This window comes from Arvicanthis niloticus, chromosome 1 (genome assembly GCF_011762505.2).
Source record: "Arvicanthis niloticus isolate mArvNil1 chromosome 1, mArvNil1.pat.X, whole genome shotgun sequence".
In the NCBI taxonomy this organism is placed as follows: Eukaryota; Metazoa; Chordata; class Mammalia; order Rodentia; family Muridae; genus Arvicanthis; species Arvicanthis niloticus.
The window spans coordinates 70,797,674-70,811,180 of NC_047658.1; the positions used below are offsets into that span (position 1 = coordinate 70,797,674).

Below are 13,507 nucleotides of genomic sequence, written 5' to 3' on the forward strand. Positions count from 1 at the left end.
GAATGTATATATGTGTAAGTATATGTGTGTAAGTGTGTGTGGTGTAAATATATATGTGAGAGTGTACGTGAATGTGTAAGTGTGAGGGTATGAGTAAGTATGTGTGTGTGTGAATGTGAGTGTATAAGAGTGTGTGTGTGCATGTGTGTATGTGGCTGTGAGTGTGCATGTGTGTGTAAGTGTATGTATATGTGTTAGTGTGTGTGCACATAAGAGTGAGTATATGAGTGTGTATGTGTGTAAGTGTGTGTATGAGTGTGTAAGTGTGAATGTATGATGTGTGTATAAATGTATTGTGTGTATATAAGTGTGTCTAAATGTATATATGTGTGAGTGTAAGTGTGAATGTATGTGTGTAAATGTGTATATGAATGTGTGTAAGTGTGTGTGTGTGTAGGGGAGAAGGGCCTGGAAGTTGGACCACATTGTGAAGAGTGGGAAGGGAACTAGCTGTATGTCTGCTCTCTAACACATCATACCCGGGGAGGCGTTGTCCCTGTACGGTGTTGGGGAGGAGAAGGATACTGACAGAAACCTGGACTAGAACAAGCAGGATGACGGCAGGGGAAGCATAGGAGCTGAGTGGGACAGGACTGGAGGGTGCTGTTCAGGGACAGGATGAAGGTGAGGCTCAGGCAGACAGGAGGGAAGAGGGGAAATGCTGGCCCAGTGCAGGAAAGGCTGGAAGGGAAAGTACTGGGCTTAGGTCCTAGGCAGGACCAGGGAGAGACCAGGTGGACAGGAGCGGGGCAGGAGCTAGTGCTCCTTTCCAGATACTTCCCAGGGCCACAGAGGCACACATCAGTGTGCACAAGGGATACAGTCTCCAACAGTTGCGGTGGCTTGCCCAGTGTAAGCCACGCTAGGTGGCATTGTTGCCTAGGTTGTCCAAGTCAGAGAAGTCTAGCGATGGGACAGCTAGATGGTGTAGGATCCTTCACCAGTAGGATTCCTAGCAGAGGTGACTTCTGAGCAGCCTAGAGCCAGGAGGCCCCAGGGCCTGAATTCAGATGTTACCTTCACCCCTTTGCAGTGGAGCGAAATGAGTGGATGCAGGCCCTGCAGCAGGCGGTGGTTGAGCATCGAGCCCATGTTCGGCTCTCTAGTGCCTCTGTGTTGGGAGTTCGAGGCATGGAGCAGCCTGACCGTGCTGGTAGCCTGGAGCTACGAGGCTTCAAGAATAAGCTTTATGTGGCTGTGGCTGGGGACAAAGTACAGCTCTATAAGAATCTGGAGGTATGAAGGGCTCTACTAGGCCACTGAGCTCTCCCTGTCCCATACTCATCTGTCCCTTCCCTGTCCCGCTCCTGTCCACCTGGTCTCTCCCTGGTCCTGCCTAGGACCTAAGCCCAGTACTTTCCCTTCCAGCCTTTCCTGTGCTGGGCCAGCATTTCCCCCTCTTCCCTCCTGTCTGCCTGAGCCTCACCTTCATCCTGTCCCTGAACAGCACCCTCCAGTCCTGTCCCACTCAGCTCCTATGCTTCCCCTGCCGTCATTCTGCTTGCTCTAGTCCAGGTTTCTGTCCCGGCTCAGATTCCTGTCCTTCCTCCTTCCTAGGAAGGAGGAATAGGGAATAGGGACCACTTTCCCTATTCCTTGTCCTGCACCTTAAACCCTGCTGTCAGCCTTGCCTTCCTCCCTTCCCACCCACCCATCAGGAGTTCCATCTGGGCATTGGTATCACCTTCATCGACATGAACGTGGGCAACGTCAAGGAAGTGGACCGGCGCAGCTTTGACCTCACTACTCCCTACCGCATCTTCAGGTGAGCCCCTTTTCCACCTTCGGCTCATGGGCAATCCTCTTGGTTTTTTTTTCCTCTCCCTCCCAGCCCCACCCCATGGAGCAGGTGCATTGCTCACCCACTTGCCTTTGTCAGAAGGCTTCATCCCTCTCCATCTGGCCAGCTCTGTTCTCTTTGCCCATCATGTTGTTTATGAGGAGTCCCACCAGCACCTACAACCCTCCATGGCCTGGGACCCAGGGAATCTCTGTAGTACCACCCTGCCATCCCCAACCTCGAGCCTGTGGGTTCTCCAGCAGAACCTGCTTACGCTCAAAGTGTGTGTGCCTATTGTCTCTTGGACATCTTCCCCATGGCCCTTCTCTGCCTTATGTGGCCTGCCACCATCTACACCCTTTGCACTCTACCTTGGCTGTCTCCTCTCTGTGTCTGTCACCATCCAGGCCTCTGGTCTCTGTCTCAGTACTCAGTGATTGTCAGTCTCAGGGGCCTCACTGTGTCCATACTTCTAGCAGGGTAGTGACCTTTGACCTCAAGAGCTAAGTGGGTGCATGTCCTCCCTCACATCTGAAATATCCTATGACATTGGCCCTGTAATTCTTTGCCATAATCCTTAGTGACCACAAAAGCAGCGGCCAGCCAGCCACTTCGGGGTTTCCCTTTCTGTCAGCTGCAGAAGCCACTGAGCTTCTGGTTACTGTCATTGTCACCAACTTTACAGAGGCCAATAGATGTTTGGCAGAAAGGGCCTCCACCACCTGGACCTTCAGGGCTTACTGCAGTGGGGTGTGCTGCTTGTTGCTTATCTGAGGCCCTGGCAGCTTTTAAGTTCCTCTGCTGGCTGTCCTGGGGGAGGCCATCTTCAGCCTCTCTCACTCATGGCCGTTACCTCTTGGACACTCCCGTGTGACTTGCAGTTGGCAGTGACAGCAGCAGCAGAGAAAGAGCCAGGGGAGTTTTCTAGGAAGGAAGACAGTTTTACACTTGCTGTCTAGGTAGAGCTTCCCACCTGGAAGAGCAGCAGGCTGTGGCTTTCTTTTGTCCTTTTTTTCTTTTTCTTTTTTTTTTTTTTTCCTGTCAGAGTCTTTCTGCCTCTGCCACCTGAGTACCTGAGTGGGGTTAAAGGCATGTGTTACTACACTGGGGGCTAATGGACTTCTTTCTGGGATGCAGTAAGAGCTGAGGCTGGGATAGGGAGGATGTTGAGGGTGGAAACACACACCTTATACTCTATCTTCTGTCTGTATAAACACTTGACTGGTGCCCTGCTGTTCTAAGGGTGCCCTGTGCCTGCTCTGCCTCTCAGGTCTGTTCCTACCTGACTCTCATGGTCTCCTTGGCCAGTCTGCTCTCCTGTCCTCTGCCTGTGTGTCGTTCTGCCCTCTTTGTCCTAAACTCCTACCCCGTTTCATCACCTGCTTCAGCCTGTCTTTTCTGTTGGCGTTTTCCAACTCCTCCTTTCTCTCTAATTTCCACACTTCCTTTGTTTGTAGCTTCTCGGCAGTCCTAAGATGACACCTCCTTCTGACCCTCAAGTCCCTCCAAGCCCTTTCCCACCAGTTCCCCTGCTTGTGTGTCCCTAGCTTCTCGGCTGATTCAGAGTTAGAGAAGGAACAATGGCTGGAGGCCATGCAGGGAGCCATCGCAGAGGCCCTATCTACCTCAGAGGTGGCTGAGCGCATCTGGGCTGCAGCCCCCAACAGGTTCTGTGCTGACTGTGGGGCTGCCCAGCCTGACTGGGCCTCCATCAATCTCTGCATCGTCATCTGCAAGCGCTGTGCAGGTAGGTATGTGTGCAGCAGGCTGACCACTGAGCAGCAGGTGATCTATTGGGCAGATCCACTATTATACCTAATGGTGGTCAGTATTATTGGCTATTCTCCTGGGAGTGACCTTTGGTCCTCATTTCATGGTTATACTCTCTCTACAGGGATGGGAACACACAAAGAGGGAAAAAGCATTTTTTTCAGGGCTACCTGGCAAGTAAGTGATCTTAGATCAGAGCCCAGGCTGTTGGAATCTGATGTCCCTGTCACATCAGAAACATGTGGGAAGCCAGGACCACCAAGGCTCCTCATGCTGAGAGAGGAGCCAATGTTTTGCCCAAAGGGCATGTAAGACAGGGAACCCAGGGACGTGGTCAGCTCTATGGGCCAGACTCTGGCTTATGAGCAGAAGCTGAGATTGGAGACCCCCATCCAGGAGGGGGAGAGGAAGCCCTGAGCCTTCTAGGGTGGCCTGAAAGTTACATATGAAAGCCTCTATGATAACATGGCGGAGGAGGGTGGGAATGGAAAAACATGGGGCCCAAGGTGCATTCATCTGTTGACTCAAGCAGTAAGGCCTAGCATGTGCCGTCTGCTTACTGCATGCTGGGCATTCCATTATCTGAGAGCTGACAGTGCTCAGGTGGTGTTTTTTTCATGACTGCAGGGAAGAGGAGGAGTCTGATGTGGGAATCCAGGAGAAAGGACAGATCTGAGTGACTCACTGAGTTTGGGGAAGAACCCCTAGGCCTGTGGCACTCAAAAGCAGATGTCAGGCCCTGGGAACATGAGGTCTGTGTGCAGACAAGTAGCAGCTTCACTGGTGACCAGATAAGGAGAGTGTCAGCTCTCGGAGCCAACACAGGATGGCTGTGGCTCTCTGTGGAAGATGGCTGCATAGATGCAGGGCCAGGGCTTGAGACAGCAATGGCAGGTGTTCCTTGTGTCCCTACCTCCCTTCTCTTTCCCTGCCTGGGACCCGTGGCTGAGCAAGCTTCATCCTCTATCTCCAACCTGAGCCTTCCCTTTCACTCCCCTGACCTTTATTAAGTTCTTATTGTGTATTTGTTCTGGGCACTGAGGACAGATCCTCAAGCCAGGTGGTCAGGATCCCGTTCTTATGCAGTTGCATTGCAACGGGAAGAACAAAAAACACAGGAGGCAATCAAAATGGAATTACAAGAGGTGTGAAGAGAAGGTGCTATGTGTTTGAGACATCTTCTCTGAGGAGGTGTCTTGTCAGCTGAGACCTGAACGACAGGGAGGCGTGGCCATGGAAGGGGGGCGGTCAGGAAGAGAGTCGAGGCAGGAAGTTGAAGATGACAGGGGAGAGATAAGGTTTTAATATCTACACTGGAACAGCTGACGTGTGGAGCAGGGATTGGCACGTCAAAGCAGTCTCTTGGTAGGGAAGATGGCCAGGAGGGTCTGCTGTGCCTGGAGGGTGGCCTGGTGCATAGTGAACACTGTGACCAGATTCTGGAGCCATGCCAAAATGGAGCTGCAGGCTAGCTCCAAGCCTGAGGAGCAGTGGGATGAGCCAGTGCTCACAAGGAGGGCTGGACCAGAGTAACTGTATCTGCCTCCTCTCAGGGGAGCACCGTGGCCTGGGTGCGGGAGTGTCCAAGGTGCGGAGCCTGAAGATGGACAGGAAGGTGTGGACAGAAACACTCATCCAGGTGGGCGTGCCCTGCGAATCATCCATGCTTGGGGTTGCCTCTCTCAGCTGCTGTCCTCCACCCCCATCTCACTGGCCTCAGAACTTCAGAGCTGGGGGAGCTCTGTGGTAATCTAGTGGGTGGGGATTTTGGAAATGCCCGTTTTTAGCAATATCAGTACCATAAAACCTAAACTACTTATTATTTGACCTTTTAGAGAATTGCTGACCCCTGATATAGTTCAGCTGTTGTCCTGATGTGGAAACTGAAGCCCTGGATGGGGCTGTAATGTGCCTGAGGTTACCTAGGCCTTGCATATTGACCACCCAGTCTGCTCCTTTCCCAGCCCGTGTCCTAGCTGGGGGTTCGCCACTGTGCACACCACTCAGAGCCTCTGAGCTTTCACTGCACCTGAATTCATGTGTACAGTGTGTATGTAATGCATGACTTGAGGCACGCATGTGTACACATCTTTATACTTATGCTTTAAACTTCTCTGGTGCCTGGGTGTGATTGTTATGGGGACCCTGCAGCAGGAGGCTAGACCAAGGGACCTGCCACCCAAGGCCTTGTTGCTTCATAACGTATTCAGTTCATATGCCCACATTGTGTTCGGTATACCACTGCTGAGAACATGGCTTTTGTTAATGATTTGTCTTTAGAATAATCCTGGGTTAAGATTAGAATACCTAGGATATAGTTGAGAACACTGAGGGTGAGGCCCAGGAGGAAAACAAAACAAAGCCAACTCTGATTGGGTCTGTGGTGTCAGGGAAAGTTTCTGCTTTGTCCTGTGCTGTGCCTCCAGCACTAAATGAGTGGGTGGGGAGCCCAGGAAATGCCTGTGATAGCTTCACAGAGTGTCAGAAGGGAAAAGTGAGCTTGCCCTTAATGCTGCCTGACATACATTTCCTAGAAACTGTCACCCCTTTCTCACCCAGAGAGAAATGTTAGGAACAGATAGACCCAAAATCCCTGCCTAGCCTATCGGCTGACAGGTTAGACACCACCCCTCACTGGGACAGCCTCAGGAATGCAGAGTTCCAGATGTAGGGGTGGGTGAGACAACAGGGAGGGCCCCAGAGACTAGACCTCAAACATTGACCTATCAGACTGTCGGAGACAATCTGGGCTCAGAGCCCAGGCCTTGAGCAAGAGTACGGTGGCCACCAGCAGACCCAGCTGTTCCTGACCTCCCCTTGGGGAAAATGGGTGTGTGGCCTGTCTGTCCGACTCTAGACTTCTTATTGTCAGCTACCCCTCTCACCTCTTGCCCATACCCACAGCTCTTCTTACAACTGGGCAATGGTCCTGGGAACCACTTCTGGGCTGCCAATGTGCCCCCTAGTGAGGCCCTGGAGCCCAGCAGCAGCCCTGGTGCCAGGCGGTATCACCTGGAGGCCAAGTACAGAGAGGGCAAGTACCGCCGCTACCACCCACTCTTTGGCAACCAAGAGGAGCTGGACAAGGTCAGCAAATGGAGCCTCTGGGATTCTTGAGCCTTCCTATTCCTGCATTATCCCTTGAACCCAGCCCTTTCTTCCTGTGGCCCCATTCCTCTCTCTCAACCCATCTCTTCCATCAGCTTAGAGGGCTGTGAACATATGGGGAGATTGAGGCCCAGAGGGCAGTAGGGCCTGCCTAAGGAAAGCTGGAACAATGTAGGGAGGAGTCAGGCTTGGTTCTTGGTCCAGTGCCATGTCTTCAGCATCTGGCTGCCTCCTCCTGATTCCTCTGTCTCCCGCACCCTGTCCTGTTCTTTCAGAATCCTGCCAAAGGAGTGAACTTGGTGGGGATGCTATTTCCTGTCAGGCTCATGAAAAACAGCTGGACCGCTCTGACCCACCCCATCCACACCCCATTCTAGATGAGGCCCCATATGGGCCCCAGGCCCCAGAAGGTTGGGAGCCAAGTCTTAGACCCTGATCTGGCTCGGACTGCTGGCTTAGAGGCAGCAGGGTAGCATTTATAACCTGTGGGCAGCCTTCAGCTCATCCCCTAAGCAGCCCTATCCAGGCAGGCTGAGTCTAGAGCTCTGTAGAAACCAGGCCTCCACCTCCCCAGGACCCAGGCGTCCAGCCCCCAGTTCAGCCCAGCCCAGTCTGGCCTAAAAGCCAGAAGGGTGGTGGCTCCCATTGGTCGGGAGGGCTGGGCCGGCAGTGAGGAATTCAAATGTGGGAGGAATTAGCTACAACTCCTCAGCCCCGCCCTCTGCCCCTGCTACAAGGCAGAGGGAGCCTGAGATCCTCAGGGGCTCCTTGTGCTCTGACCAGCAGCTGTGCCCCAGGACCCACAGGGTGAGGGCCTGTGCCTAGGACCCCAGCCTCAGCCCAGCCTCCCTGGCTTGCCTTCCCCTCTTCTTTTTCTGACTTACATGCCTTTCTTTTCTTCTCTTCTGGCTTCTTTAAGCCCTGGTCTCTTTCAATCTGAGGATGGTCCACCCAGGTTAGGGTGACTCCTTCCCCTTCCCTCCTCCCATCCCTCCCCTTCCACCTCCTACTCTTTCTTGGACTGATCTCTCCCTCTCCCCTAGGCCCTGTGTGCTGCAGTGACTACCACTGACCTGGCTGAGACCCAGGCGCTCCTGGGCTGTGGGGCTGGGGTCAGCTGCTTCTCAGGGGACCCAGCAGCTCCCACACCCCTGGCTCTTGCCAAGCAGGCCGGACAGACTCTGCAGATGGAGTTTCTGCGGAATAACCAGAGCACAGGTAAGCAGCCTGGGGCTCTGTTCTCCTCTGTAGCTGGAGGTCCCTGCTAGCAGGGTCTGGTCTTTCGGAGAGTTTTATCGAGGTTATCAACAGGAACCATGAATCAGCTGAGAACCTGGATTTGTAGGCCACTCCCAAGCTGTGATTGAAGTTCCTGGTGGTCCCTGAGGTGGCAGCATGGTACTTGGGGCATGCTTAGGTTATGGGTCAGTGTTTTGTGTGAGTGGCCTTTAGTGTCTATATCTCTGTGACTATTGTGTGCTCTGTCCTGACTTACCGTGTGGGTTCCTAGTGGAGCTATCTGGTCCAGGAAGAACCTCGAAGCTGCCTGGCTTCTTGTTCCTCATATTGGTGATGTTAAGGCTTTGGGGTTTGTGTATGTGTAGTGGGTCTGTGTTGCTGTGGAGGAGGGTGTTGCTATGCGTGTGTGTGTGTGTGTGTGTGTGTGTGTGTGTGAACTACACAGCAGCCTTGTCGTCTGTTTGCTCAGTCTGGGTGGAGTTCCGTCATAGACCTGGGTTGGGTCCCATTTGGCTCCTATTCTTGGAGTGGGTGAGGAGGGGGTCGCTAGGGTGAATGTGTTGGTTATGGCCCAGGCCGGGTCTCCTGAGGCCGCTTCCTAAGGCTGAGGGTGTGGCTCAGTAGTTGGGGCTCTGGGCCTTGGGCCGTGGGTGGGGTGTGCTGGGCTGGAGAGAACCCAGGTGTCTAGGGAGGTGTAAGGGACCACCCAGCTGGCTTGGACTACGGGGCAGGACCCCTCAGTGCTGAGCATGGATCCAGCTCTCTTCACTGGGCTTTGTGCTGTCTGGGACAAACCTCTCTCTAGGGACTATTATTGAGTTGGTCCAGAGCCCCCTTCATTCTAGCATGCTTGGCTCTATGCCTCCAACAAGGAGTGTGGGGTGGGTTTTGGAGTCAGGGTGCCTTCCTGAGATGGGTAGGGCTGGAGCCAAGCCCTGAGAATGGAGTGACTTTCCCACTGGTGGGCAGAGGTTGAGATGTGGCTTTTCAAAACCCTGAAGGTAGCAGTAGGAGCCTGAGGAAACAGGGCTGTGATGATGAACCTAGGAAGTTTGCCTCAGAGGGCATCTGGGAGGGCACCTCCTGGACACCAGCATGACCACTACCATTCTTCCTTCCACTCCAGAGGTCCCGCGGTTGGATGCAGTGAAGCCCTTGGAAAAGCACTACTCCGTTACCCTGCCAACTGTGAGCCACAGTGGCTTCCTGTACAAAACTGCTTCTGCCGGCAAGCCTCTGCAGGACCGCCGTGCCCGGGAAGGTGGGTGCAGCATCCTACCCGTCCAGGACTATGGCGTGTGTTAGCCTGGCTGCAGGGCCAGCAGACTAGGGCTGGTCCTGCTGCTGGACCTGAGGGTGCCAAGTGGACTCTGGCAGAGCATCCTGGAAAGTCTCGGAGAGGGCCTCTTGTATGCAGTGAGTGCTTGAGAAATGGGCTGGTTGGGGTGGGGCATGAGTGCGGCACTGCAGAGAGTTTTCTGGAGGCTGTATGGAGCCCCTGTTGGGCGTGGTCTTGTACTGGGCATCTGGCATATTCCAGATGTGGATGAAAGGCAGGTTGAGGACTTGAACACCATCCCTCTCAGATCTCAGCTGCCTTCCATTTACTCCCTGACTCCAAGTAAAGACTACAGGCCCTGCACAGCACCCAGGAGCTACCTACCCTCCTATCACATGGGCTCCCCTCCCTGGAGTCTGCCTCAGCTCTGTGACTTCCATGCTTTGTCACACAAGCCAGATTCACTCCCACCAGGAATCTGCGTTTGCTGCTCTCTGCCCCAGTTGCTTTCCCCAAATATCCCTTAAAATGTCATGTCTCCGGGGATATCATGCTTTTCCCAGCCACTCGATACCCCATGTCACCCCCAATACTATTTTTCTACTTATTGTTCCATCTGAATTTTAGTCTTATTTTTCCCCCAAGACAAAGTCTCTTTGCTACCCAGAGCCTGGCATTGAGCTCCTGGGCTCAAGTTTCCATCTTGTAGCTTCCAAGTCACTGAAATTATAAGTAGTGCCACTATACCTGGCTCAGCCCTTTATCGTGTATACCTGTATACATGGTACCTGTTGTAGTCCTAGCACCTAGGGAGCGCTGGTACCCACTGGTGACGTAACAAACATCTGCAGAAGGAAGAAGACCTCAGCAGGCTAGTGTGCTTTTCAGAGCACAAGCTTGGAGTCACAGTGTTCTCAGACGGCAGGTGTTAGGCTACACGGACAGGATGAGGAACAGCATGGTGGGGGCCATAATGCCCATTGCATACAGCTTCTCTCAGAACTCTTCTTGCAGTACCCCAGATAAAGCCCTCTGACTCCCAGATGGTGTAACCCTCTGCTGCTCCTGGTCCAGTTCCCTCTGCTTGATGATGTCCTTTATGTAACCCCCCTGAGTCATCCTTTTCACCCTGAGTGCCAGGAAGCTCTGAGCCACTGTGAGGCTAGAGCTGTGAGCTATAGAAGCCTGCCTGGCTTTGGTGTTCTGCTTTCTTACCTTTCCTGGTCCAGATTCCCCATTTCTGTTTCTACTGGGGATCTTGTACATCTTCAGAGCCATTGTAGGAGGAGGCAGATATAGAATGAAGAATGTATCTGGCAAAGGAGACAGGGCACAGAGTGAGCCCATGTCTTAGGGTTTTACTGCTATGAATAGACACCATGACCAAGACAACTCTTATAAGGACAGCATTTAATTGGGGATGGCTTACAGGTTCAGAGGTTCAGGCGGGAACATGGCAGCATCCAGGCAGGCATGGGGCAGGAGAAGCTGAGAGTTCTACATCTACATCTGAAGGCTGCTAGCAGAATACTGACTTTCAGGCAGCTAGGATGAAGGTCTTAAAGCCCACACCCACAGTGACACACCTACTCCAACAAGTCCATACCTCCTAATAGTGCCACTCCCTGGGCCAAGCACATACAAACCATCATAGCTTCCAAGTCTTCCTATGCAATTGGAGCTCTAGGTAGAAGGAGCTGAAGAGACAGACAGAGGCAGACCTAGGCTGAGAGACACAGGTTGCCCTGAAGACTGGGGACAGCGTGGGATCTAACATCTAAAGATAAGTGAGATCAAGACTCCATCATTCTTGGCCTCCAAGCTGGAGGCCAAAAGTTCACATAGGCAGACTATAGGGGAGAGTTGGGGACTTTGTATAGATGGCTACAGCTGGGGGAATACTTAGGCAAGTAGTGAGTTAAAATGAAGAGCTTATAGGTTGGGTAGGAACAGAGACCCAGGGAAAAGGCAGGAGTGCCTTTTAGCTAGCCTGGGACTTTCTTCATGGTTCCTCTGTGTAACTTCTCCGAAGAGTTCAGCCGACGCTGGTGTGTCCTGAGTGATGGGGTCCTGAGCTACTATGAAAATGAACGGGCAGTGACACCCAACGGGGAGATCCGGGCCAGCGAGATTGTATGCCTAGCAGTTTCCCCTCTGGACACCCATGGGTGAGTACCCCTGGCCATAACCACAAACTACCAGTGCTAGGAAGTCCAACTCTGATTGGGGAGACAGAGACATAGGCTCAGAGAAGGACAGGACCCTCTCAGGTCCACACAACAAAGAGACTGTAAAACATTGACTTTCTCTCATGAGGCTGCAGCCCAAGGCTGTCCATCCACCTCATGGGGGTCAGGCAAGGGTACTGACAAGGGCAAGGAGTAGAGAGTGCTAGTGAAGGGGGGGGGCATGGTTGTGCTGAATGAGTGAATCCTGGTTTGTGTATTCGCAGCTTTGAGCACACTTTTGAGGTGTACACGGAGGGAGAACGGCTGTACCTGTTTGGGCTGGAGAATGCAGAGCTGGCTCACGAGTGGGTCAAGTGCATTGCCAAGGTGGGCCTGGATTAGCAGGGCAGGCGTGAGACAGAGGCAGGGGGGGCCCTCTGGATGAACCCCATAAGTCTCTGATGGAGCAGGAGCTGGGTGTGGGTATAACAGACTCAGGACAGACCTCTCAGGTCGAGGGCAACATAGATGGATATTTGCTATGAGGGGCATGTTTTGGGGGTCATCATTTACAGTTAGACTAGAGGGGAAGACAGGGAGGCTGCAGAGGAGAGGTCTGCCTTAGAGGTGAGAGCCAAGAGCTCTCTTGTGCTCTGAGACTCATTTGATAAGCTCTGTGTGCCTTCTGAGATCAGTGCCCAGGGCGGGGAGGACCCAGGTGTACCAGTCCTCTGTTGTTCCTGTGGGAGTGTAGATGCTATGGCATATGGAATGCTGTAGCAGATGGTTAGGTATGTGGACACTGGGAACACAGAGAAGGGACATCCAAATGGGTACAAAGGACATGATCCCTAAGTCCTGTCACTGTGCTATGTTATGTTGGGGAGGAGGAAGTAGCTAGATGGAAAAGCGCTCTTGCCCACAGGGTGTCTCTAGCAGGCTATGCTGTGCTTACGTTATCCCTCCACTGTTTCCCCACCTAGGCGTTCGTGCCGCCCCTGGCTGAGGACCTGCTAACCCGGGACTTTGAGCGTCTTGGGCGCCTACCCTGCAAAGCTGGCCTGAGCCTCCAGCAGGCCCAGGAAGGCTGGTTTGCCTTGACTGGCTCTGAGCTCCGGGCTGTCTTCCCAGAGGGGCCCTGGGAAGAGCCGCTGCAGCTCCGGAGACTGCAAGAGCTTTGTATGTGGACCTTTGCTTGGTTCCCCAGTCTCTAGGATTCCCTTGTCCCAGTCCCCACCCCCAGCCCCTAGCCCTTGTTTAGAAGTCTGAATTCTATTATGGCCTGACCAGATGATCCAGCCTGCCCTCTGTATCCTCTCCTGTCCTTGGAGTACATCTCAGCAGCCTGTTAGGTTGGTGGGTGGAATCCAAGGGTGAGACCCAGAGGGCCTCAGGAGGGAGCAGTTTATGGGTCATGAGTGAGGCCTGGGTCTCACCTTGACTGGCCCCTCCATAGCTATCCAAGGAGACAGCGAGAACCAAGTGCTGGTGCTGGTAGAACGGAGGAGGTGAGCCTTGGCTTCCCTGAGGATCTTGGAGAAGCCTGAGGGCAGGTGGGATATAGGGACAGGCAGGTGGGACAGTAACTATCTCTGGTTCAGGACATTGTACATCCAGGGTGAGCGGCGGCTGGACTTCATGGCTTGGCTAGGGGCCATCCAGAAAGCAGCAGCCAGCTTGGGAGACACACTATCAGAGCAACAGCTTGGGGACTCGGACATCCCAGTGATTGTGTACCGCTGTGTGGACTACATCACGCAGTGTGGTGAGCCCAGCCTCTAAGCTCCAGCCACCACCCCTTCTGGGTGGCCCAGGATCCCTCTAAAAAGTGGTGTAACTCCCTCCCCAGGCTTGACCTCAGAAGGTATCTATCGCAAGTGTGGTCAGACCTCTAAGACTCAGAAACTGCTAGACAGCCTACGGCAGGACGCACGCTCTGTGCACCTAAAAGAGGGAGAGCAGCATGTGGATGATGTCTCCTCTGCACTCAAACGCTTTCTCAGGGACCTGCCTGATGGGCTCTTCACTCGTGCACAGCGCCTGGCCTGGCTGGAGGCCTCTGGTGGGTCCTGCTGCCTGCACCCATCCTTGTCCGGCCTACCTACCTCAGGATGCCCCCATCATACTCTGGACAAGGGTTGCCCTAGCTCCTCCTCATACTCT

General features: G+C 53.5%; 1 protein-coding gene across 9 annotated transcripts in view; it reads left to right on the top strand.

Annotated features, from left to right (window-relative positions):
• The window catches only part of Arap1 (ArfGAP with RhoGAP domain, ankyrin repeat and PH domain 1), a 62,659-nt gene that overhangs the window by 38,372 nt on the left and 10,780 nt on the right, over nt 1-13,507 (top strand). For 8 of the 9 annotated variants that reach the window (XM_076938887.1, XM_034512305.2, XM_076938908.1 and 5 more), the window contains 13 exons: nt 1,034-1,236; nt 1,659-1,765; nt 3,328-3,527; nt 5,104-5,189; nt 6,455-6,637; nt 7,702-7,876; nt 9,024-9,158; nt 11,209-11,344; nt 11,629-11,731; nt 12,328-12,523; nt 12,801-12,852; nt 12,946-13,109; nt 13,194-13,406. In XM_076938887.1, the coding sequence (XP_076795002.1) occupies nt 1,034-1,236; nt 1,659-1,765; nt 3,328-3,527; nt 5,104-5,189; nt 6,455-6,637; nt 7,702-7,876; nt 9,024-9,158; nt 11,209-11,344; nt 11,629-11,731; nt 12,328-12,523; nt 12,801-12,852; nt 12,946-13,109; nt 13,194-13,406 (1,953 nt within the window). Of the gene's footprint in view, nt 1-1,033; nt 1,237-1,658; nt 1,766-3,327; nt 3,528-5,103; nt 5,190-6,454; nt 6,638-7,368; nt 7,466-7,701; nt 7,877-9,023; nt 9,159-11,208; nt 11,345-11,628; nt 11,732-12,327; nt 12,524-12,800; nt 12,853-12,945; nt 13,110-13,193; nt 13,407-13,507 lie in introns of those variants that run through there. The other variant, XM_076938930.1, reaches the window with a different exon arrangement.